This window comes from Panthera pardus, unplaced genomic scaffold (genome assembly GCF_024362965.1).
Source record: "Panthera pardus isolate Hobbes unplaced genomic scaffold, ASM2436296v1 HiC_scaffold_8, whole genome shotgun sequence".
NCBI lineage: Eukaryota > Metazoa > Chordata > Mammalia > Carnivora > Felidae > Panthera > Panthera pardus.
Genome location: NW_026527013.1, coordinates 13,099,243 through 13,122,532, shown reverse-complemented (window position 1 = coordinate 13,122,532; position 23,290 = coordinate 13,099,243). Strand labels below are relative to the sequence as shown.

Here is a 23,290-nt window from a genome sequence, read left to right as displayed (position 1 = left end):
ATGGGGGAGAACTCTCAATCTACAGGGTCAAAGAGATCTTCCTGGCCGTAACTGTTTGCCCTCTGTAACCATCGATGGCACTGAAGGAGCTGGAAAACACCTGAGGGTCACCACGTGTTAGAGCACCTCCAGCTCCAGTACCCACCAGAGATGTCAACTTCTGTTTGTTTCTGGGCGACCAGTAAAGAATGAGCTCACTATGGGGCCTCCAAGTGCCCCCACAACCCTCACCTAGAGGTACTCTTGGCCTGCATCCCGTGGCCAGGCTGTGGGAGGCAACCCACCCTGACTAGGCCTGTATCCCCGAGGCCTCTGCTGGAGCAGCGAGGGGCATCAGGGATGGGAGGGTCAGGCTGGGCAGATCCGAACCGTTGTTCAGGGTTGAAGGCTTTCCACAGGCCAGCCGGCACAGCACTGGATTGCCGACCCGTCTTTCCAGGTGGGGTCCTGACAGCAGTTTGCTTCCAGGTTACCTTTATTGGACCCCCAGATCAGCAATGGATTGGCCCAGTGTCATAAATGTCTTGTCCCACAGCGCACCTGGGTGGCTCAGAGGGTTAAGCATACAACTCTTGAGCTCAGGTCGGGTCGTGATCTCACAGTTCATGAGATCGAGGTCCTGTGCTAATAACTCGGAGCCTGCTTGGGATTCTCTCTCTCTCTCTCTCTCTCTCTCTCTCTCTCTGCCTCTCTCTCCCTCCCTCAAAATAAGTAAGTAAACTTAAAAACTTTATCTTGGCCTACAGCTAGGCTCAGCATGGGTATCACTGTCCCATGGTAGGTTCTGGAAGGGGACTGGAAAATTTTAGCTTTCATTCCTGCAGTGACTGACTGTGGCCCGATCAGGGCCTTCAGAGAGAGGGGTATAAATGCCCTGTCTCCTTCCCAACTCCCTAAGCATTTGCTGTACCTCTCCTACAGATTTCCAGGGCCCCGTGCCCAGGGAGGCCCCCCTCATTTGGCCGAGCCTCCCTGCAGGCTAGAATAATCTAATCTAGAAGGGAGTGAGTACCTGAGTTCCCTGGGCATCACCCAAGTGCTGCCAGAGGGCAGGGAGTGTGCTGGCGGTGCTGCTCGTTTTCTCTGTGTCCTGCCCAGTAAGAGAAATGCCATCGCGCCCCCCCGGATCTCATAGGGGCACCACCCATGCCTGGAGACTTTCCCTGGCCTTTTGCTGGAACTTGGCAGCTATACCTATAAACAGGCCCAGTGGGGGTATATTCGCTCCTTTTTTTTTTTTTTTTTTGTAATGTTTATTTATTTTTGAGAGTGAGAGAGCAGGGGAGGGGCAGAGAGAGGGTAAGAGAGAGAATCCCAAGCAGGTTCCGCACTGTCTGCGCAGAGCCCGGCGGGGGCCTCAAACTCAAACCGTGAGGCCGTGACCTGGGCCCCAAACCACGAGTCGGAAACTTAACAGACTGAGCCACCCAGGCGCCCCCGGAGTATATCCGCTTATCATGTACATTTCCGGAATTGGGGAGCTGCCCCACTGGCTGGGGCCCTCGTTGCTTTCCTTGGTGTTCAGGGTCCCCGACACGCTGCCTGCACCCTCCCAGCGACGCAAAACGGCGTGCTAAGGCTTCCAACTTAAGTATCCTGCCGTCCCACCCCGTCTGCCAGCCCCTAAGCCGGCAGTCGCTGCACATTCTTTAACCTCAGCTGTCCTTCCAACCTTGTGACTCAGGGGGCCGGCGCGCACAGCCGCAGTGGAGCCCAGCCCACCGCGCTTCCTTTCTCCGCCACCGCGCGGCGTGCCGGTCACACCAGCCAGCATTTTCAGGGCGTCCCCATACTCACATGACAGTCCACAAGCATCTGACATATGAGCCATGCCCCCCCCCCCCATCCCAAACGGGTCGATGGCCAACTCCGGCTTGTCCCTGCAGGTGCCTCTGTCCCAAGGCCCATTGTTCTGGTCTCCTGGCCGCCTTCTAGCTGTTGTCTCCCCACCTCCGGAGCTGGGGAGCTGCCCGGGTGAGATCTGAAATGGGCCCCAGACCCGGAGGGCAGGGAGGGACCGAAGAAAGAGGCAGGCAGCTCCAGATCGTAGGAAGCAGGTTAAATAAGGAGGGAAACTCCCTCATGAGGCTTGTCTGGGGAGGCAGCGGGGTGGGTAACTCTCTTCGCCCGCCCACCAGAATCTTAAGGGTTTCTACAAGAGACCTCAACACGGATACAGATGGATGGGCTCAACAACACCTTGCTCTCTCTCAAGGTTGTGTCCTTGAGGTGGTTCCTAATGTGGGAGAAATGGGCAGAAGGTACATGCCAGGGATAGGGGAGGGGGCGAGAAGCCTCCAAGTGCCTGGGTCTGGCTCATTGGTCAACCAACCCGCACATCTTCTCCGTGACCTTCCCCAGTGTGAAACGTGCTTTGAAGGCCAACATTCAGCCCTGGGGCCGAGTGAGAGGCCGGGACTGAGAAGCTGGTGCTGACTGAACCGTGGACCCAGGGCAGTGGCCGCAGCGGGTGGGGGCCACCTCGGAGCCGGCCTGCCCTGTGGCAGAGGAAGGCCTGAGAGCCAGGGACGGGAAGTGGCTGGAAGGACACAGGCGCGTCGGACACGTGGAGAGACAAGCATCCACTCCCTGCAGGGGCAGGAACAGACTGAATTCGGGATTCCTCTTTAGGGAAAGTGAGAGTCAGGGAGACACATATCCCCTGGGACCCAGTAACCACATCCCTGGGAATTCGGTCTAAGGAAAGAACACACTGGATCCACAACTTATCAAAGGATGACACGGACGGACAGACAGACAGGGCAGTGGGGAGGAGTCGAGCGCTGAGCTCAGTGCCTTTTCACTTGCGCCTTGCCCCTGTCCTCAGAGCAGCTGGGGACAGCCGCCGTCACAGCCATCCTACAATCAGGCAGGCCCGGTGGGTGCAGGAGCTGGCCCAGGGCCAAGTGGGCCGAGCCCAGCGGCCTCCCAACCTGTACCAGGACCGGGCCAGGGCTTCTCCTCCGGGGTCGTTCTCTGCGGCGGGGCCGTCCTGGGCGCGGGAGGGCACTGACCAGCATCCCTGCTCTTCACCCACCCGATGCCCGTAGTGCCCCTCCACTCAACCCTAATATGAAGTTTGTGACAATCAAAACTGTCTCCAGGGGCGCCTGGGTGGCTCAGCCAGTTAAGCGTCCGACTGGATTTCGGTTCACAGTTTGTGAGTTCGAGCCCTGCATCTAGCTCTGCACTGACAGGTGGAGCCTGCTTGGGATTCTCTCTCTGTCCCTCCCCTGCTCGTGCTGGCTCGCTCTCTCTTTCAAAATAAAGCAATAAACTTAAGAAAAAACAAAAACAGAAAACTGCAGACAACGCCAAATGTCCCCTGGGGCCAGAACCGCCCCTGAGTGAGGACCCTTGGGCCAGCGCCTTCCTACCAGGCTGGAGAGGACCCACCCAGGGCTATGCACAACTGAAAACACCTCAAAAGTAAGGCATTTAGTCAGCTCAATGAAATACGTGTGTAGTTTAATGAACAGAAATAAAACACCTGAGGGGCCCCTGGGCGGCTCAGTTGGTTAAGTGCCAGACTTCAGCTCAGGTGATGATCTCACAGTTCGTGGGTTCGAGCCCCGCGTTGGCCTCTGTGCTGACCGCTCGGGGCCTGGAGCCTGCTTCGGATTCTGTGTCTCCCTCTCTCTGCCCCTTCCCCACTCAATCTCTGTCTCTCTTTCAAAAATAAAGAAATGTTAAAAAAAATTTTTTTAATAAAAAAAAGAAGTTTGTTTCTTCAGTGTCCCTACATTATCCTGTCAAGATTGAGCACAAAACGTGGCATCTGGGTGGCTCAGTCGGTTGAGGATCCAACTCTTTTTAAATGAAATGTTTTTATTTATTTATTTTGAGGGGGGGGGGGAGCGGCAGAGAGAGAAGGAGAGAGAATCCCAAGCAGGCCCTGTGCCATCAGCTCAGACGCGGGGCTTGATCCCAGGAAGCGCAAGATCACGACCTGAGCCACACTGAGAGTCAGATGCTCAAGCGACTGATCCACCCAGGTGCCCCTGAGCATCTGACTCGTGATCTCAGCTCAGGTCTTAATCTCAGGATCGTGAGTTTAAGCCCCATGTTGGGCTCCATGCTGGGTATAGAGGAAGGAAGGAAAGAAGGAAGGAGAGAGAGAGAGAGAAAGAAAGAAAGAAAGAAAGAAAGAAAGAAAGAAAGAAAGAAAGAAAGAGAGGAAGGGAGAGAGGAAGGAAGGAAGGGAAAGAGGGAGGGAGGGAGGAAGGAAGGAAAAGAAGAGAGGAGAGAAGAGAAAAAAGAAAAAGAGGGAAGGAGGGAGGGAGGAAGGAAGGAAGGGGGAGGGAGGGAGGAAAAAGAAAGAAAAAGAAAAGAAAGGGAGGGAGGAAGGAAGAGAGAAAGAGGAAGGAAGGGAAAGAGGAAGGGAGGAAGGAAGGAAAAGAGAGGAGAGAAGAGAAAAAAAGAGGGAAGGGGGAAGGAGGGAGGAAAGAAGGAAGAGGAGGAGGGAGGGAGAAAAAAGAAAGAAAAAGAAAAGAAAGGGAGGGAGGAAGGAAGAGAGAGGAAGGAAGGAAAAGAGAGGAGAGAAGAGAAAAAAGAAAAGAAAAAGAGGGAAGGGGGGAGGAGGGAGGGAGGAAGGAAGGAAGGAAGGAAGGAAGGAAGGAAGGAAAAGATTAACCACAAAAAGAAAAAGTCCTGTTTGTGCTTCTCCCTCCTGCCCAGGATGTGGGCTTAGGCATGGGCTGCCCACCCTGACTTCCTTCCACAGGGCACCGCACCGAAAGGGGGCAGAGAGTAACTTCACAGTGGAGACACCTGACAGATGCCACCTCAGCCCGGTGGTCCAGGTCAACATCGTAGTGAAAAGTCACGCTGACGGCATGTGCCCTGGACACAGTGCGCCAAGAAGGACACCTCACCTCTGCGGTCCTCCCCCAAACTGTCACCCCTAGGCCAACCGTGGAAAAACACCAGACACATCCCAACTGGGGAGCATCTTACAAAACACCTGACCAGTCCTCAAAACTGTCAAGGTCATCAAGAGCAAGAAAGCCCGCAACTGTTTTTCAGCCCAGAAGAGCCTAAGGAGGTGTGGCGACTAAACGTACCCTGGGGTCCTGGGTCCGAAAGAGGACATTAAGAAAAACTGAGGGAATCTGAATAGCGTATAGACTTTAGTTACTAATAATGTAAGACGTTAGTTATCAGTATTGGTTCATTCATTATAACAGAGGTGCCATAGACCTGGAAGATGTTCAAAGGAGGAGAAACTGGAATTGGAGCATATGGAACATTTTTGTACCGTCTTCACTATTTTCCTGCAAATCCAAAACTATCCTGAGATAAAATGATCCTTAAAAAAAAAAAAAAAGTAACAAAGCTAAAATCAGAAAAATGGCAGCCCGTTTCCCCCGGAATGTTAGAGGGAAAAACTTACTGTTTGCCAGGGCCAGGGCCAGAGCAAGGGGAGTAAGGCACTCGCGTCAGCTGCAGAAATTAAGGGCGCACCAAAAGGTTCTATATCAGTCACACCCATTTTATAGGTGCAGAAACCGAGGCTGAGAGGAAATCACTCGCCCAGGTCCTACAAGGGCTCTTCACCCACGTCCTCGGCCTCTGACCTGCAGTTGTGGTCCCGAGCCGACCCCAAAGTTTGAAGGCCAGCGCGGGGCAAAGTCAGCTTTGCCAAGGGTCACGTGTTTGCACGTAGGGGCCTGGCCAGGGTGGGAGACCCCTCCTCAAGGCGCTTCAGCAAGATTCCCCCCCGCCCCCATTCTTTGTTATTTGGCTGCTGAGTCCGGCCCCTTCTGAGGCCTCTCCCTGGACCCCCGACACTCCCCGGGCACTTTGGGTTCACCGTATCCCAAATGGACCAGGTTGTCTTTCCTCAGAATGGCCGCATTTCCGTGTTATGCACCTTTCTTCCTGCTCTGCATCCATTGAGCGCCTACTGGACACCAAAGCACTTTGCTAGAAACTCCTCACTGGCCCCTACTGACGAGGCCGCTCCTGTTATTGCCCCACTTTACAGATGACAAAATGGAGGTTCAGAGGGTTTACTTGGCGCCCTGGGATAGAGAGGCAGAATCTAGAAGTCGGAGCCTGTTTCCTGCTGGAGCCAGGACAGGGACCCGGGCGACTTTATTTGTTGGCTGTGGCGGCCCCTGGTGGCCAAGTTGAGAACTGCGGCCTGCGTGGAGGGCGGGGTCGGAGGGGGGGGGGCATCCAGAGCCTCTCTGGGCTTGGGCTTTCATTTTCCCAGCCTCCAGTCCCTCCTCAGACACCCTGCATGGTTTCCTATAGTCCCCTCGGTGGGCCCAGGGACGCTAAGTGAGCCCCGGCTGGGTCATCACGGAGACCCCTAAACACAATATCCAGCCTGTTGGGTCAGAGCCAGGCCCTGCCCCCAGTCTTCCACACACCTCTCAGCCTCAGTTTCTCCGGCTTGAGGCTGAATCAACGGCAGCTTCTGCCTCCTCAGGTCCTGGTACACGTGAACAGCAGGCTGGCATGCACCAGATGCCCCATAACTGCTGCTGTCACCCTCAGTTACCTGCAGGGGAGGTGCAGGAACTTGAGATGGGGTGCCCCAGGCAGCCCTAGCTCTCCGCCCACAGGAACTCAGTCGCGGACACCAAGCCAGAAAAGCTAGATTTTAATTCAGCACAAATAACCCACCTCTTTCCTGGGAAATAGAAACTGAAAGCTGAAACTTCTGCCTGCAAATACCCACTCGAGAGTCTCCAGGTCAAAGGATGCTCTCCAGCCTTTGTCATTGGCCAGGACGGCCGTCATGTTAATAAGGGGGCAGCCTCAGCCAATAGGACGTCCCAGCACCCCCCTAACTCCTGCCCAAACTCACTCATTCAGGGGCAGATCTAGAGGCACCTGCTTTTTACCACTATTGGCCTGTGCCCAGGACTGACTACTCAGAGTCAATGATGCCATGTCAGAGTCTTGTGTGGCAGAGGTGGCTGGGGGGCTTCCTGATCCTGGCGGTGCTGGGTCTGTCCGTGGCCCTGATCATCTGTGCTGTCAAGGCCAACAGCAAAGCCTGCAAGGATGGCCTCCTAGCAGAGGAGGAGTGTCACGGTGTCACCCGCCTCCTGGAGATCCAGCTGACCCAAGCCCGGGAAGGCTTACTGAGGACCGAGGTCCAGGCCGCCACCTGCAACGAGACTGTGGTAAGCTACTGTAGTTCCCGGAGAGGCCCCCGTGCTTGGGTGGTCCCCACCGGTCTAGATGGAGATAAAGACAGACCTTGAAACTGCCCCTGGACCCTCATATAGGGACCTGAGTCCCAATAACCCCCCATCAGGCTTTGGGGACCTCTGAATTCTCTCAGCAGTGCTGGTGTGGGGCAGGGCCTTAAAACTCCTTGGAGCATCCAAATCGGGTGTGTCAGTATCCCCGCTAGGATGTGCAAAAACCTCCAGCCTGCTGTGGGGGGGCTAGAAACTCCTCTCGGCACCAGTCCTGTATAGCAGAGATCCCATCTAGGGGTTGGGATGGGAAGGGGCTCTTTATACATCCACTGAATGAGAGAGAGACTTTGAAACTTTCATTTGGGTCCCTATATGGGGGACCTTGAAACTCCCGCTGACGTCTAACTTGGGCTCAGAAATCCCCCTGTGTTCTGGGCTAGAGGGGACCTCTAAATCTTGGGCAAAAAGAGGTCTAGGAGTTTCTCCTAGGGTTTGGGCATAGGGAGCCTCCAAATTCCCACGTTGGGGGCCTCAAACCCCCTATTTCGAGGATCACATCCTTAGCGGCCCTGGGAGGATGGGAGGTTGTGGCCATACTTGGAGGCGGGAGACTGGGGTGCAGGGAGGATCGGAGGTGAATCTGAAAGGGGTTTGGACCTGGACCCCTCTGAACCTAGGGCCTGGGGAGGGAGTCTGGGGCCCTGGTCAGCAGCCCCCCCTCTAGGCCAGAACCCCAGTCGCTAGCCCTCCCCTCTGTCCCAGGTAACCCTGTTGGCTTCCCTGGAGATGGAGAAGGCCCAGAGCCAGGAGTGGCTCTCGAAAAGGGAGGAGTTTCGGGGTAAGAAAGCACAAGGCTTTCCAAGGAGGCGGATTCGGAGGGATGGGTCAAGTATTGAAGAAGAGGGGAGAGGGAGGGCCCCAGGGTTGGGGTCGCTAGGGAGCTGCCAGAAAAACCCAGTGGAGGGTGTGAAAGGAGGACCCCAGGTTTCCAAGATGGGGTGGCATGGGGGCGGGGCGGAGGCGGTCTTAGGTCCCAGGATGGAGCCGGGTGAAGGACGGTGCCACTGTGCTGACAGGTTCCCCCCCACCCCACCCCGCCGTTTCTCTCCCACCTTAGGAGAGATTGAGGAGTTGAAGCACAAGCTGCAGAACGCTTCGACGGAGGTGGAAAGACTGAGGTTGGCGCCACGCCCCCCGACCACGCCCCTTCCACCCGCCTGTCCTACCCCCGTCCTACCCCGAGACCCCGGACCCCCTTTGCACGCAAAGTTTGAATCCCATCCTGTCCCTCTGGTCCTACAAGCCCACTCTCCTCCCCACTGACTTGGTGCGGGGGGAGAGGGGAGATTCTGAGGGGCGACGAGGCTAGAGCTGGTGGCAATCAGTCCCGGGCGGTTGCCTGAGTCGTGCCCACATCTTCCCCCAGAAAAGGGACTGAGACCTCGAGCAAGAAAAAGGAAATCGCGTCTGCCAGCTCCTCGGAAGCGCTCAGCCCCTTGGTGGTCTCTGTGCACCTGCTCCTGGCCTTCGTTGCTCTGCTGGCCTGAGGTCCCTGCGGGTAAGAAGGGGGCGGCCTGGGGTAGAAGAAAGCTGGGGACGGAAAGGAGGGAGTCCAGGATGAGCCAGGATTTGGGGAGGCGGCCTGCCTGCACAGAGAGGGGTTTGGGGGAGGGAGAGCTCACTGAGTGGGGAGGAGGCCTGGGGCCCGAGGTGAGGCTTAGGGAGGGGGCGGGGCGTCTTTTGTTCCCCTTCAGTCCACCCTGAGTCCCTCTTCTGATGCCTCTTAGGCCACAGTCTGGACTGGTCCGTTCCTGCTCTGCTTTTCCCTTGGAGGCTTGACCTGACCTGACCGGTTCTGAAGAGGCCACGCTGTGGCACAGTCAGGGAGTCAGGGGAAGGGGGCGCCAGGCAGCAGCTGGAGGTACACGGAGAAGCCTTGAGGTTGGACAAGCAGGGGAGCTGGCCCAGGGCTGCCTCCCCCTCGGGCCTCCCCGCCCCCTCCCCCTTGCAGCGCTGGGCAGGGCAAGGGATGGGGAGACCTGCTTCTTGCAGTTGCGGTTTCTGGAAGCTCACTGTCCTCTGAGGTCTTTGACCTCCTTAAAAAGTAAACACCCCTTCCGGGGAGAAAGACATTGCTCTGAAGTTCTTGGAGTGCCATTGTGTCACCCCACTGCGTCTGGGGCCTGTCCTGCAGGCAAATGTGGACACCCACAGACATCCACACCAAAGCTTCCCTGTTCCAGAATGTTCCCAGGAACCCCTTGGGTTTGGGCAGGCAGCATCCCACCGCCTCCCTGGCCCTCCTCAGTGGGACTGTCTTAAAGGACTGTACACCCTCACCAGCTGTGCGCGGGGCAATCTATTCTTGCTCTCCTATCTACTCTCACTTCCTCACTGGATCTTCCGAGGCGTGTCCCAGTAAGGAAACCAAGGCTGTGACGGGGGACATCCTTTTGTACTTTCCAATCCCATCCCACAGAAAATTCGGGGCTGGTACTCAAACCTAGATCTGCAGACACACACACGCCAGGTCTTTGTCACAAGGCTCGCCCCCGCCCCAAACTCCTATTCATCCTGCAGTACCCCACTCTGGGAACCCCTCCTACAGAGAGTCCCTCTGGTTCTTCAACATTGAGAGCTGTTGTCCCGATAGACTCTTCATCTGCTTTCTGGGATCCTCGCAGGCTCTACAAAGCCTTCCTCCTCTGTTACCTCCCTTTCTCCAAGTTCTGCTGGAATCCCAACCGCTGTCCAGGCAGCTTCCTGCCCTTGGCACAGGAGCCAGGACCTTTGTGTCTATCAGCACTGCCGACTTTTGAGCTGGATTGTTCTCTGTGATGCTGGGGGATTTTGAACAACGCCCCTGGCCTCCACCCACCAGATGCCTGTGCCCCTACCCCCCGGGCGGCGACGACACAGATTGCCTTCGGGCATTACCAAGTTCCCCGTGGGGGTGCAGACTCCCTTCCTGTGAGAATCTCTGCTCTAGAAGCGGAGATTCTGGTCTTCCTCATCTCTTGTGTCCCCAGCTCACAGGAGGGCTCAGGAGGTTGCTTTATGATGACCAAGTCATTTCACCCGTGTGAAATGAGAAGTCCCTGGATTTGCTCGGGATTTCTCAGCTGCTCGAGCAATCGAAACTCCCGATGCCCAGAAGCAAACCCTTCTCGCGGGACCCGGGGCCTCCCCCCACCTGTTACCCGCAGCCCATCGCCGGACGGGCTCACATTCAAGAGACAACTTTTGATTGGAAAGGAATATGAGTCTCGTTCTGGAGGCCAGCCACCTGGGGAGAAGGCCGACTCTTGTCCAAAAGCCAACTCCGAGGTTTCTGCCCGGCCCAGAGATTTTTAAAGGGATTGAGGACACAGTTAATCAGTTAAGGGAGTGCAGGGGACTGTGGCAATTCTTAATTATGTGCCATCTCGATGGTGCCAGCCACAGACCTTGCTAGTGTGGTGCTCAGAGGTTGTGCAAGGGATCCTGGTTCCTTGGTGCCCCGTGGGGGGCGGGGGGGAGGGAAGCAGGGGAGGTGCTAGAGGGTTTTGGGTCCTTGGTGCCCAGGGTGGTGCAGAAGCGCTCTGTTCTTTCTGGGAAAGAATGCATGATCTATAAATATACAAAGAAAGGCTTAGTTAATCATTCACATGGGCTCAGCATTCTCTTGCAAAAATTTAATGACTACTAGGGTGGCCTGCGGGCCCACCCACCTCTGTCCTCAACTCCCGCCCCCAGAGCTGCGTTTCATTGATAAAGGGGGACAGGCTTGCCCAACATGATGGACTCAACCTGTTCAGAACATTTCTCCTCCCAAGCCCCTATACCTGTCTGAGTATAAATTTCTCTCCCTCCTAAAGACGCCCCTGTCGGGGTCAAGATGGGCCACTTTGGCAGGAAGACTATTTTGAGTTAAAAAGCAATCAAGCAGCGCCTGGCTGGCTCCATCAGGAGAGCACGCGACTCTTGGTCGCGGGCTCGTGATTTCGAGGGTGATTTCGAGGCCCACGTCAGGCGAAGAGCCTACTTGAAAAAAGAAACTAAAATAAAAAGTAAAAAGCAATCAGGGGCGCCCGGGGGGCTCAGTCAGTTAAGCGTCCAACTTCGACTCGGGCCATGATCTCACGGTTCGTGAGTCCGGGCCCCACGTTGGGCTCTGCGCTGACAGTGCGGGCGCCTGCTTGGGATTCTCTCTCCCTCTCTCTCTCTCTCTGTGCCCCCCCCCCCCACACTTGCGCTCTCGCTCTCAAAAGAAATAAAGAGACTTTAAAAATAAATAAATAATAAAAAGCAATCAAAGCCCAGCAGATTCAGGAAAAGCTCTGTCCTCCCCACCTCCCCCCCCCCCCCACCCCCGCAACTGCCTAAAAAGAATTTAAATAGAGGACCCGCTCCAGGAAGAGAGCTATCACCACAGATGAAAACATCATACTGCGAACTGGATGCGGTAGACAAGAACTGAGCAAGGCCTCTTTGACCCGAAATCCTCTGTGTCCCATTGTTTCTGAGTGGCCCAGTGCCGGAAGCCAAGCTATCCAACCAGCCTGATGGCAGGGCCCGGGCGGTGGACGGATCGGGACTGCACGGCGGCCCACGCACAGTGAGGCTTCTTGTACTCCCGCTTTTTATGTAATTTGGCCTTAACGTTGGTCAGGGCAGCCCCCCCTACCAATGAAAGTACCTGGGGATTTGTCAGTTGGGGAATTGCCCGCGACTCGCCACCCCCCCCCCCCCCCCCCCCCCGGAAAAGAACCATTGGGGGAAACAAGATTCCGCAGGGAAATTACGCCGCCCCACATCCAGCCCTTGCCACCCCCTATAAAGACTCCTCTGCCTGGGGCGCCTGGGTGGCTCAGTCGGTTGGGCGTCTGACTTCAGCTCGGGTCACGATCTCGCGGTCTGTGAGTTCGAGCCCCGCGTCGGGCTCTGGGCTGATGGCCCGGAGCCTGGAGCCTGGTTCCGATTCTGTGTCTCCCTCTCTCTCTGCCCCTCCCCCGTTCATACTCTGTCTCTCTCTCTGTCTCAAAAATAAATAAACGTTAAAAAAAAAAAAAATTAAAAAAAAAAAAATAAAGACTCCTCTGCCTAAAGGAAGGATAGCCTCCTACACTTCCCAGCCAAGGAGGGGGACAAATGGGTTCGAAATCCCCACTCCGGCGACAAAGGAATGTATCTGTGGATACAAGTTACTCCAACCCCTAGGCCCACTTGGCCCCCAGGAGGCATTCCAGGTGATAGAAGGACCTGGTGGGGGGCGCCTGGGTGGCTCAGTCGGTTAAGCGACCGGCTTCGCCTCAGGTCATGACCTCACGCTTCGTGAGTTCGAGCCCCATATCTGGTTCGGTGCTGACAGCTCAGAGCCTGAAGCCTACTTCCAATTCTGTGTCTCCCCCTCTCTCTGTACCTCCCCTGCTCATGCTCCATCTCTGTCTCTCAAAAAATAAATAAATGTTAAAAAAAAAATAATAATAGAAGGACCTGGTGGGTTGAGGTACAGAATGGTTCATTAGTTCCTAGGTATACGTTGTCTCTCTGGGAGCGTATAAGGCGTGGGTTCCCGGGGCCCTCTTGGCTCCCTCCCGGCACCCCAGACCAAAGCGAATACTTCTGTTCCTTGTACCGCCATGGTTCAAAGGAACAATCAAGAAGTCATGTCCTTGTAAACGCTCCATTTGAGGAGCTAAATGACCTTTGAGTGTCGAGAGCTAGATGACCTTTCGTGAAAACGGCAAAGCAAATGCTTTAGAGACCGTAGATAAGCGTAGATACATAATGAAAGCAGTATGAAGAAATCAACCAGTAAGCAAAGGGCAGGAGGGAACGTTACAAGAAAATAATCATGACGCTCCTTAACGGGTGATTACACAAAGGGACGTTTCTAGAATTAGGTCACGCCGAGAAACAGAACGCGCGCTACACGGAAATCGCTAACAAACATAATGCCACGTTCGCCACAATAAAGCGGCCAGTCTAACACGCTGCCGTTGTCTGCATCCATTTGTTATTTTCGCTGACGCCGTTCATCCTTCGGGAACCCCTGCACCTGCTGGGGCTGGACCCCGGCAGCCCAGCACGTATTTGTTTAGTAAACGTTCACTCTTTTTCATCTTCCTGTGACTTGTGTTCCTTCCCTTTGAAGTCCCAGACCCCTACCCTCCTCCTCTCTTCAGTTTAGAGTGACTTCTATACCTGGGGCGCCAGGGTGGCTCAGTCACTTAAAAGTCCAACTCTTGATTGGGTCTTAACTCAGTCAGTTAAGGGTCCAACCCAGCTCAGATTGTAATCTCACGGGTTCGCGAGTTCGAGCCCAGAGTCAGGCTCCGTTCTGACAGCGCGGAGCCTGCTGGAAACTCTCTCTCTCTCTCTCTCTCTGTCCACCTCCCTGCTCTCCCTCTCTCTCTCAAATAAATAAACAAACTTAAAAAAAAAAAAAGGCGGGGCGCCTGGGTGGCGCAGTCGGTTAAGCGTCCGACTTCAGCCAGGTCACGATCTCGCGGTCCGTGAGTTCGAGCCCCGCGTCAGGCTCTGGGCTGATGGACGGCTCGGAGCCTGGAGCCTGTTTCCGATTCTGTGTCTCCCTCTCTCTCTGCCCCTCCCCCATTCATGCTCTGTCTCTCTCTGTCCCAAAAAAAATAAAAAAATAAAAAAATAAATTAAAAAAAATAAAAAAAAAATAATAAAAAAAAAAATAAAAAAGGCATAGAATGACATAAATACCTGATTTTGCCTGGCTTTGGAATTTCCCTGTCTGTGTGGATTCCCCATATGTATGAAATTAAACTTTATGTTCTCTTGTTATTCTGTCTCGTGTCAGTTTGATTCTTAGTCTGGCTAGAAAAGATGTAGAAGGGGACAGGAAATTCTTACTCCCTGATACCCCCCTTTTTTCCCTCACTGGCTGTGACTCAGTGGGGCCTTGGAAAGTCAGTCTTGCAAGTCTGTGGGGTTCCGGCTCCAGCAGGAATCTCCCAGTGGTCAGCGGCTGCTGTGTGACCCTGCCCTGCGACCGGGCCTCTCTGGGCTCTGGTTTCTTTCATGGGGAATGGGGGCAACGGGGAAGGGAGGACACTGAGCTTCTAGTTCACAGTCTCCACTCAGCTCACATTTCACATTTACTGCATGACTACTGTGTGCCAGGCCCTCGCAGTGACAGTGATAAGGGCGCGCGTGGCCTTTGCTTTTAGGAGCTCACCCAGTCCGGTGGCGGAGGTGATGTGGTTTTTGGAGTGGTGAGCGTCGGAGCTGAACGGCCAAGAAAGAACTCTTGAAGACGTCTTTGGTGCAAAAAGGGGATCTCATTAAAGCACAGGGACAGGACCCGCGGGCAGAAAGAGCCCGCACTGGGGTCGTGAGGAGTGGCTGATTATATACTATGGAGTGGGGGGAGGTAAAGGCAAAAGAGAGTCCTTTAAAAGGACTTTCACAGGCTAACGAGGGCTTTTTTGTTTTTTAATTTGGAGAGAGAGAGAGAGACAGAAACCCAAGCAGGTTATTCTGAGCTGTCAGTGCAGAGCCCCATGTGGGGCTTGAACTCATGAGCTATGAGATCATGACCTGAGCTGAAACCAAGAGGTGACTGCCCAACCGACTGAGCTCCCCAGGGCCCCCCAAAGAGGACTCTTAAGATTCCAGAGGCCTTGCTATTGTCAGGCTGAGGTTGTTTTTCCTCTAGTAAGGCATTAACATTAAGACAGTAGGAAGTTCCTGGAGAAATGTTTCACTCTGAATTTGCCTCAAGTATTTGTCAATGGGCTGCAGGTTATAAGGAAACTGAATTTTATTTACCATTTCCTTCCTGCCTTTGTTCCCCACCTCGCTATGGAGGAGAGGGTGGTGTTGGGGCTCCAGGAAACGGAGTCTACAGTCTACGGGTTTCTGGAGATTAGGCTGTTGATAAGATTGCCTTTTTCTTGTCATTCACTAAGACATCTGTAAACCGATGGGGACTCCCGTCCTGCAGGACTGTGATCTCTAGCAGTTCACCATCAGGTTTTCCCATTCCTTTGTTCTTGGGCAACCGGGGGTGCCCGAGGAATGTCACCCGTGTCCCACCCTGGGTTGTGGGGGGGGGCGGTTTGCAGGGTGTCAGCGTGCCTTATGCTCCCTCATCAGCTGGGAATCGAACACCTAAAATGTACAATTACAAGAAGAGCAGAGACAGTCGAAAGGGGCCTGAGTTAGTGATGAGGAGGAAGGATCAGGTACTCCTGGCTGCCTTAAAGCGAAGAGAAAGAGAAAGCCTGATGGTTAACTGCTAGAGATCTCAGTCCTGCAGGGCGGGAGTCCACATCTGTTTACAGATGTCTTAGTGAATTACAAGAAACAGGCAATCTTATCAACAGCCTAATCTCCAGAAACCCATAGACTGTAGACTCCGTTTCCTGGAGCCCCAACACCACCCTCCCCTCCATAGCGAGGTGGGGAACAAAGGCAGGAAGGAAATGGTAAATAAAATTCAGTTTCCTTATAACCTGCAGCCCATTGACATACTAGAGGCAGGCTGAGTAAAACATTTCTACAGAATCCCTACTGTCTTCATGTTAATGCCTTACTAGAGGAAAAAACAACCTCAGCTTGACAATAGCCAGGCCTGTGGTATCTTGGGAGCCCTCTTTAAGCACGTGGAAGTCATTCTAGGTGTTGTTAGGAAAACGCAGTTTATTTACTGTTTAGTAAAACTTCAGTCGTGAGACCCTTCAGATGTATATCAGAGGGCCGTATGCTTGGAGTACGATTGCCAGCATAGACTTGGGGGCTAAGGATATAGGAGGTTTGCAAAGGAATGTTTATGTGTTTAAGGAGACTCACAGGATCCTGGGGGGTCAGGATAATGTTAAGTCAAGATTCTCTTTTGCCCCCAACAAAGTGTCATCATCGAGGCAGCTGAGCTCCTAGAGGAAGGTCGCTCTGCCTGTTTCAAGGACTCACCGACGGGCCGCAGGCAGTAAGGGAATTTAATTTTTCATTTGCCTTAGTTTCCCACATCACCGTGGCAAGCACTTAAACCCCCCCTTACATCTTGATGAGGGTGATTTTAGGGCTCCAGGAAATGGAGTCTATAGGCTTCTGGAGATTAGGCTGTGGATAAGACTGCCTTTTTCTTGCGGTTTATTAAGTTCCCCACAAACTGAAGGAGACACCTGTCCTGCATGGCTGTGATGTCTATAAGTCAACCACTCGTTTTTCTTTCCTTTCCTTTGTTCTTGGGCCCGAGGTAAACGGGGCTGGAGCTGATTTACAGTGTCAGATCGCCCCCTGGCTGCCTAGTGGAGAAGGGGCTGGGAGTTGGGACCCATCCCCTCCAGTGTCTCACCCTCTCTGGCCCTCGCAGCCAGTCCCAGAAAGTGTGGCAGCTTGAGCCAGGCAGACCTCCGTCGGTCGTGTAGCCTCGCGTCTTTCAGCCTCAGTTTTTCCACGAAAAAACCCTTGCCGTGGGCCCCGCATGCAAATGGGCGCTTTGTGAGGATGGGCTCTCATGGTTTCCACTAAGCCCGATGGGGCAGGAGCCAGAGCACCCCCACTTCAGTGGGGGAGACTGAGGATGAGAGGACAGCACGTGCTGTGCTGGGCACATGCGATGCAGAGGCAGAACTGGAACCCAGGACCCCCAGTCCGGTCCTGGGCGCACGGGTAGCCTAGGCTGGCCCCTGGCAGGGGTCCAGCCCCTCCCAACGCACTCGGGAAGCCACGGCCGGGCAGGGCGGAGCCGTGGGTGTCCCTGGCGCCCCAAGGTGCCAATTAAATGCTCGTGGCTGTCTGGGGCCAGAGCTGTGGACGGAGGCATGGCCGAGCTGGGCCCAGAGCCGGGACGCGCCTGGCGGGTGCTAGCCCTGTGTGGGGCTGCCGTGTTCCTGGCGGCCGCGGCAGCCGGCGGGGCCCTGCTGGCCTGGAATCTGGCCTCCTCGGCCTCCCGGGGACCTCGCTGCCCGGAGGCAGGTGCCAACGCCACGGCGCCCCCCAGGGACCTGGCGCCAGAGGTCGAGGAGCTGCGGCGCCAGCTGGCAGAGGCTACCCAACGCCAGGAGGCCCTGGCCAGACAGCTGAACCAGGCCAACCGTGTCCGTCGGGAGCTGGAGGAGGCACTAAGGGCCTGTGAGGGCCGCCAGGTAGGCGGGCAGGGTGGGAGACTGGGGAATCCAGAATCGGGGGAGAGGGCCTGCACACACAACCCCAGGGTTGCCCCCCACCCCCACCCCATGCATTCGTCTCCCTAATTCTTCAACCGAGAGTGGCACCGTCACCCCTTCCAAATCCTACTGGTTCCCCCTTAAGTCTCCCTGCTGACCAAGGAGGCCCCATGATTCTCTGCCATTTGCCTAGTAAATGGTGGTGGCTAGAAGCCCCAGACCCCTGAGTCCACCTGGGGAGACCCTGTGCTAACCCTCCCCCTGGGTGCCCACTCAACCTCCCCCAGCCAGTGTCCAGCAGCCCTATTTCCAGAGAGGGACATTCATGTCACCTGTAATTAGGAGGCTAAAGTTGGCCTCTTGGGGGAGGTACTGGCCAGGTCCTCCCTTTTCCTCCAGCCACCCCTTCACAAACTCTTTCTTAACCCTTCCCAGCCCTGGGCCTTGCAAAAGAACCATTCTCAAAGTCCCAATCTTTCATTTGCTACTGTGGATCTCTGGGTACCAGGCCCAGCAGGGGCTGGGCAGTGTGAGTTTTAGAAATCAAAACAGACCTCCACCCTTTACCTGCCTGCCTGAGGGAAGGGCCCCAAGCCGCCGAGGTCAAGCGCAGCCTGCTCTGGGTTCAAATTCTGGCTCTGCCCCTCAGTGGAAGATGTTCTGAGGAGGCCAGCCAGGCCAGTTGTTTCGAAGAACGTCTCACAGAGGTGAGGAAGCATACTCCAGAAACCCAGTCATTGTCAACCACCGGATTGGCTTGTGTTGGTTTGAAACCGCAGGGAGCCTAGATGCAGCTGGGACTGGGACCGCAGAGCTAAACGGTTTCCACATTCGGTGGCTTCAGGTGGGGGGGCGGGGGGGGGGGGAGCGGTGGGCCCTGGGCAGAGCAGCGGTCACCACTCGGAACCCCAGGCCACTTCTGTTTTACAACCACAGGAGCCCCAAAGGGCATTGCAAGTAATGTCAGGGAACGGAGTCACCAGGGTCAGTTCAGTCCTCCCCAGAAAGAGGGGAGACTTCACTTCTCTCGTGGCACCCCGCCCCTCCTTACTTCCTCTCCACTCCCCAGAGCCGGCTTCAGACCCAACTGATGACCCTGAAGACTGAGATCGAGGAGGCGAAGGCACAGGGGACCCAGATGGGGGCTGAGAACGGGGCGCTCACAGGTGTGTTGGGGCGCAAGCGGTGGCCAGGGCTAAGGGGGGGGGGGGGGGCCTAAAAGGTTCCTAGTTATGCAGATGACATGCACAAGTGCAAACGTAATGTAAACGACATGCAAATAAACGCGAAAACTTACGAGGGAAACGCACGTCACACTCACAAAGGCCACGCAAATGTCAGAAACACAACGCAAATGCAACCAAATGCGCAAACGCCACTTACACGACTCCCAAAAGCAACACAAGCCTATGAAAAGCTCTGCAAATGACACGTAAAGGTCATGCAAGCAGCGCACACACTTAATTCAAATAAGGCAAAGCTGCAAATAGTATGCAGACTGTAAAAAACTCCCAACGCCGGCGTTAGGCGGGCGGGAGCGAGGTCTCGGACCTGACCCGGCTCCCTGGACCCGCAGAAGCGCTGGCGCGCTGGGAGGCGGCGGCCACGGAGTCTGCGCGGCGGCTGGACGAGGCACAGCAGCGCGCACGCGCGGCCGAGGCCGAGGGCGAAGCTTGCGCGGCCCGGGAGGCGGCGCTGCGCGAACGCGCGTGAGTGAAGGGCGGGGCCGGGGGCGGTGGACGGGCGCGGCGCGTGGCCAATGGCTGCGCAAGACTTCGTTCTTTCCGCCCAGCGTCGCCTGGTGGGGAAGGAGGGGAAGGGTCCCCGGGGATGGAGCAGCAGCCTGGCCGTGTGGGCGGGGCCTTGGGGTGTTGCGAGACAAGAAGGTCAAAGACGGGATCCTGGAGTTGGAACCTAGGGGTGGTCAAGGATGTAGGCTGTCTGGGGGCTGGACTCCCCAGGCTGGGGCCGGCACTCCGGAGGCATGAGTCCCTGGGGTCTGGCGCGCATAGAGGAAGGGCGAGGAGCGGAAGAGAAGGACGCGAGTAAAAGGAAGTACCGGGGAGAGGAGGGGGGTTCTGGAGGCTGAGCTCCTGGAAAAGGGGATGGGAGGCCCTGGGGAGGGGTCCCAGGAATGGCTGGGGGTGGAGAAAGGTTAGGGGAGCTGGGATCTCTTGGGAGTGGGGTTCTCAGGAAAGATGGAAGAGTACTGGGGGGAGGGTCTCGGGGGCGGGGATCCAGGTGCTGATGGACCCTCCCCACTTCCTGTCAGTAAAGCCCTGGAAGCCGAGATGGGCCCCCAGCGCAGAGTGCCGCACCCCCGATCCCGCTCCGGGTCCCGACCGCGACCCAGCCCCCGCTCACGTTCTCGCCCAAGAACTTCGGGGGGCTGCCGGCGGCCGGCGCGGCGCGCTCGAGGGTGAGTCGGCCCCTAGCAGGATGAGGGCCCGAGGCCAGGAGGGCACACAATGTGGCGGCCCTGCTGGGACCCATATAGAGGTGTCCACGCTGGATGAGATGCCCAGTCGACAGCCATCAACGCTCAGCTTTGGACCCAGGAGCCACTCTGAACGGAATCTACAGAAAGGAGACTCGACTCTCTCTCCCCAACCAACTAATGCTTTTTTTTACAGATGGGGAAACTAAGGCCCATTCGATGACCCAATGAGATAGTGCTGATTTGGGACTTCAGTCCCTTCTGATGACAGTGTTGCTTCATCCCACAGGCATGAAGAGTTAGGGTCCAGCCCTGGCTCAGGAGTGACCTGGAAGGGTCACTTCTCCTCTCTGGGCCTCAGTTTACCTTGTCTGTGTATCGAGTGATTAGAATCATGTTTGGCGAGCCAGCCTATCCCTGACAACACAGACCGACCAAGATGGCACAATGGGAAAACTACAGACCCCTCTAGCTATGAGGAGGGTACAGAAGTCCCAAATGGAGTTTTAGCAAAAGAGAATTAAGTACCACATTTTTAAAATACATCACAACGAAGGGGCCTTATACCTGAGACGCAGGGATGGCTCAATATTCAGAAGTCTGCTAATAAGATTTACCATGGTGATGGATCAAACGAGAAAAGTTCTGAAAAGGCCTCAAAATGAGGGCGAACGTGAGGATGACCACTGTGGAGTATTTAATATTGTTCTGGAGGTACTAGCCAACGCACTTAGAGAAGAAAAAGAAAGAAGAGGTATGGATAGAAGAGTGGTAGGGAAATTACAGTTTGGATCGTAGGTAAGCCCTGTTCACATAGGTCAAAAATAATAGAAATACCAACAATTCCATATGGCTCAATTTCACATTAATTTTGTCTTTTACCTTATTTTCGACATACCTTCAGACTTACAGAAAAACTGGAGGATTAGTACAAAGAATTCCTGGATATTCTTTATCCAGATTCCACAAACATGAGTTGCCACCTTTGCTTTATTCTTCTTCCTCTCTCTGAACCTCTTCTGAAAAACACACAGAAATGATGTCTCATTACCCATAACAGTTGAGTATGCATTTCCTAAAAACAAGGACATTCTCCCACATAATCACAGTACAATGATGAACATCAGGAAATGGACATTGATAAAACACTATTATCTAATCTACAGACTTTAATCAGACTTTGCCAACTGTTCTCATAATGTCCTTTATAACAAAAGAATATCCTGGCTCACACGTTGTATTTGTCAGGTCTTCTAGCTCTTTTAATCTGGAACATTTCTCAGTATGTCTTTGCCTTTTATGACGTCGGCGTTTTTTAAAGGCCCGAGGCAGTCATTTTCTGGTGTCCTAATTTGGGCTTCTGTGACGTTTCTGTAAGATTAGTTTCAGGTTGGCATTTCGGGCAGGAAAGCCTTGGAAGCAATTTAACATAATTTTACCTGCTGGCAGTGTGGTTTTATATAGAGAAAACCCAAGAGAACTAACTGAAACTTTCTTAGATCTATTTCATATAGTTATTTATCTCCAGGAATAAACTAATTTCCTTCTTGTGTAAAGAGCTCTTATCAATTAATTTTTCAAAAAACAGCTCAGTAGAAAAATGGGCAAAGAATACAGACAGTCATTTCATAGAAATATGCAAAAAAAAAAAAAAAAAAAAGCGACCAACCTCTTTCCTAGAAAAGAATTGCAAATTGAAATGACAAGGTGGTACCACTTTCTACCCATTAGTCTGGCAAAAATGAAAACGAGCAAATCGCAAAGTACCATGTGCTGGCACTGCTGTGGAGAAGCAAGTAATCCCACGTGGTGCTAGGGAGAGAGCCCGGTGGTACAACCACTTGGAAGGGCAATCTTCTAGAACCTTTCAAAAGTAAAAGTGTATACATCCTTTGACCCATCAATTCCCCTTCTAGAAATTTTTCTACAACCCTATTTACATGGGTACAAAATTATGGACCAGGGGCACCTGGCTGGCTCGGTCCGTAGACCACACTCCTGATCTACAGGTCATGAGTTCAAGCCCCAGGTTGGGTGCAGAGCCTACTTATAAATAAATAAATAAATAAATAAATAAATAAATAAATAAATAAATAAATTAGATTGATAGACAAAATACAATGCAGAACCCTGGGTTGGATCCTGGCACAGAAAAACACTTAGTGAGAAGGTCAAATAAAGTCTTGAGTATAATCATTTTAATGCACTAGAGTTAATTTCTTAGTTTGGACAAATAAAATTTGGATGCCATGGTGTCAAAGAACTTGGCCATGGAAGAAGTTCAGTGACGGCTGTTCAGGGGCTCTGTACTATCTCTGCAACTGTTCTGTAAATCTAAAATTATTCCAAAAGAAAAGGTTTACTTTTTAAAAAGAGACTAAGGGGGCGGGGGGGACGAGGACATTTGTTGTCACATTCTTGGTCATTGTTAAAAATTGGAAACAACCTCAATGTCTTCCGGCTGGTGACTGTTATAAATGAGTGTCCATCCATCCATAGAGTGGAATACTATGCACTCTTTAAGGTGACAAAGCAAATCTCCTCCGAGATACATTAATGTAAAAAGCAGGAGAGTGATAATTGGTGTGCATTTTTCAAAATGCAGGGACGAAGAGAATTTTACCCAAATAACTCTGAAGGAAACACTGGTCACCGACTTTGGGGCAGGTAGTACCTGCTGAGAGTTATGAGCGAGGGGGCTAGGGGGCTGGGCTGGGGTGGAGGGCTGGGGGGGGTGGGGGGGGACAGTCTCTTGTTTCTCTGTATGCCCTTTTGTAAAGTTTGCATTTAAATAATTTTTTTAATGTTTATTTTTGAGACAGAGGGAGACGGGGGGTGGGGGCAGAGAGAGAGGGAGACACAGAATCTGAAACAGGCTCCAGGCTCAGCACAGAGCCCGATGCGGGGCTGGAACCCACGAACCGTGAGATGATCATGACCTGAGCCGAAGTCGGACGCCTAACCGACTGAGCCACCCAGGCGCCCCCTGTAAAGTTTGCATTTTGAAAACCATGCACCTGTATGACATTTAAAATGATTAAAATTTGTTTTAAAAAATTCCTAAGAGGATGGTAATTGAGGGCGGTAGAAGCCCTCGGAACTCTTTCCCCCACCTCATCCAGCCCTGCTCATTACCCCCACTACCACCCTGGGGTTTAGAGGTACCGGATCTGGGGCTTTGCCTGGGAGGGGCCCACGTGGAGGGGGAATTGGAGGGTCAACTCCCAAGGAGGAGGTGCGGCTGAGGGGAGGAAGGTCTAATCGCTTAGTTCTGCTGACAGCCACCAGGGGTCGCCCCAACTTGCTCACCCGATTGCTGCCCTTGAAGGCTTCAGCTGGAGAGGTTAAGGGTGGTTCTGAAAGCTGCCCTCACCCCACCCCCAACTCTGGCGTCAATCCGGAAGTGTGCAGGAAGTGGCTTCTTCTGGAGTCCAGCAGAGCTGGAGACCAGGAGACTGATCTTGCTTTGTCTGACTTAAGACCCCTTCACTGGGTCGCTGTGGGATCCAAGGGTAAAAGGGCTGGGCTCAGGGGTGTAAATGGGGCATAAAACATCATTATTACCAACT

At 53.9% G+C, this 23,290-nt stretch overlaps 2 protein-coding genes across 4 annotated transcripts; both read left to right on the top strand.

The window, feature by feature from the left end:
- The first annotated feature begins 6,179 nt into the window (after window positions 1–6,179).
- On the top strand, window positions 6,180–9,288 carry BST2 (bone marrow stromal cell antigen 2). Of its 3 annotated transcripts, none has more exons than XM_019416276.2 (5): window positions 6,180–7,139; window positions 7,923–8,049; window positions 8,278–8,338; window positions 8,587–8,718; window positions 8,948–9,288. In XM_019416276.2, the coding sequence occupies exons 1-4, from the start codon at window positions 6,894–6,896 to the stop codon at window positions 8,705–8,707; spliced, it is 555 nt and encodes a 184-aa protein (XP_019271821.2). In that variant the 5' UTR covers window positions 6,180–6,893; the 3' UTR covers window positions 8,708–8,718; window positions 8,948–9,288. The 3 variants fall into 3 exon arrangements, with proteins under 3 accessions (XP_019271821.2, XP_053753724.1, XP_019271824.2); XM_019416279.2 differs by having other exon boundaries at window positions 6,189–7,139; window positions 7,923–7,998; window positions 8,948–9,284; XM_053897749.1 differs by lacking the exon at window positions 7,923–8,049 and having other exon boundaries at window positions 6,186–7,139; window positions 8,948–9,286.
- Window positions 9,289–16,379: 7,091 nt separating this feature from the next.
- Window positions 16,380–21,277, top strand: CCDC194 (coiled-coil domain containing 194). Its single transcript, XM_019416275.2, has 5 exons — window positions 16,380–17,263; window positions 18,354–18,450; window positions 18,861–18,993; window positions 19,557–19,703; window positions 19,918–21,277. Exons 1-5 carry the CDS (start codon window positions 16,730–16,732, stop codon window positions 19,928–19,930), a joined length of 924 nt encoding a protein of 307 aa, XP_019271820.1. The 5' UTR covers window positions 16,380–16,729; the 3' UTR covers window positions 19,931–21,277.
- The last annotated feature ends 2,013 nt before the right edge of the window (window positions 21,278–23,290 follow it).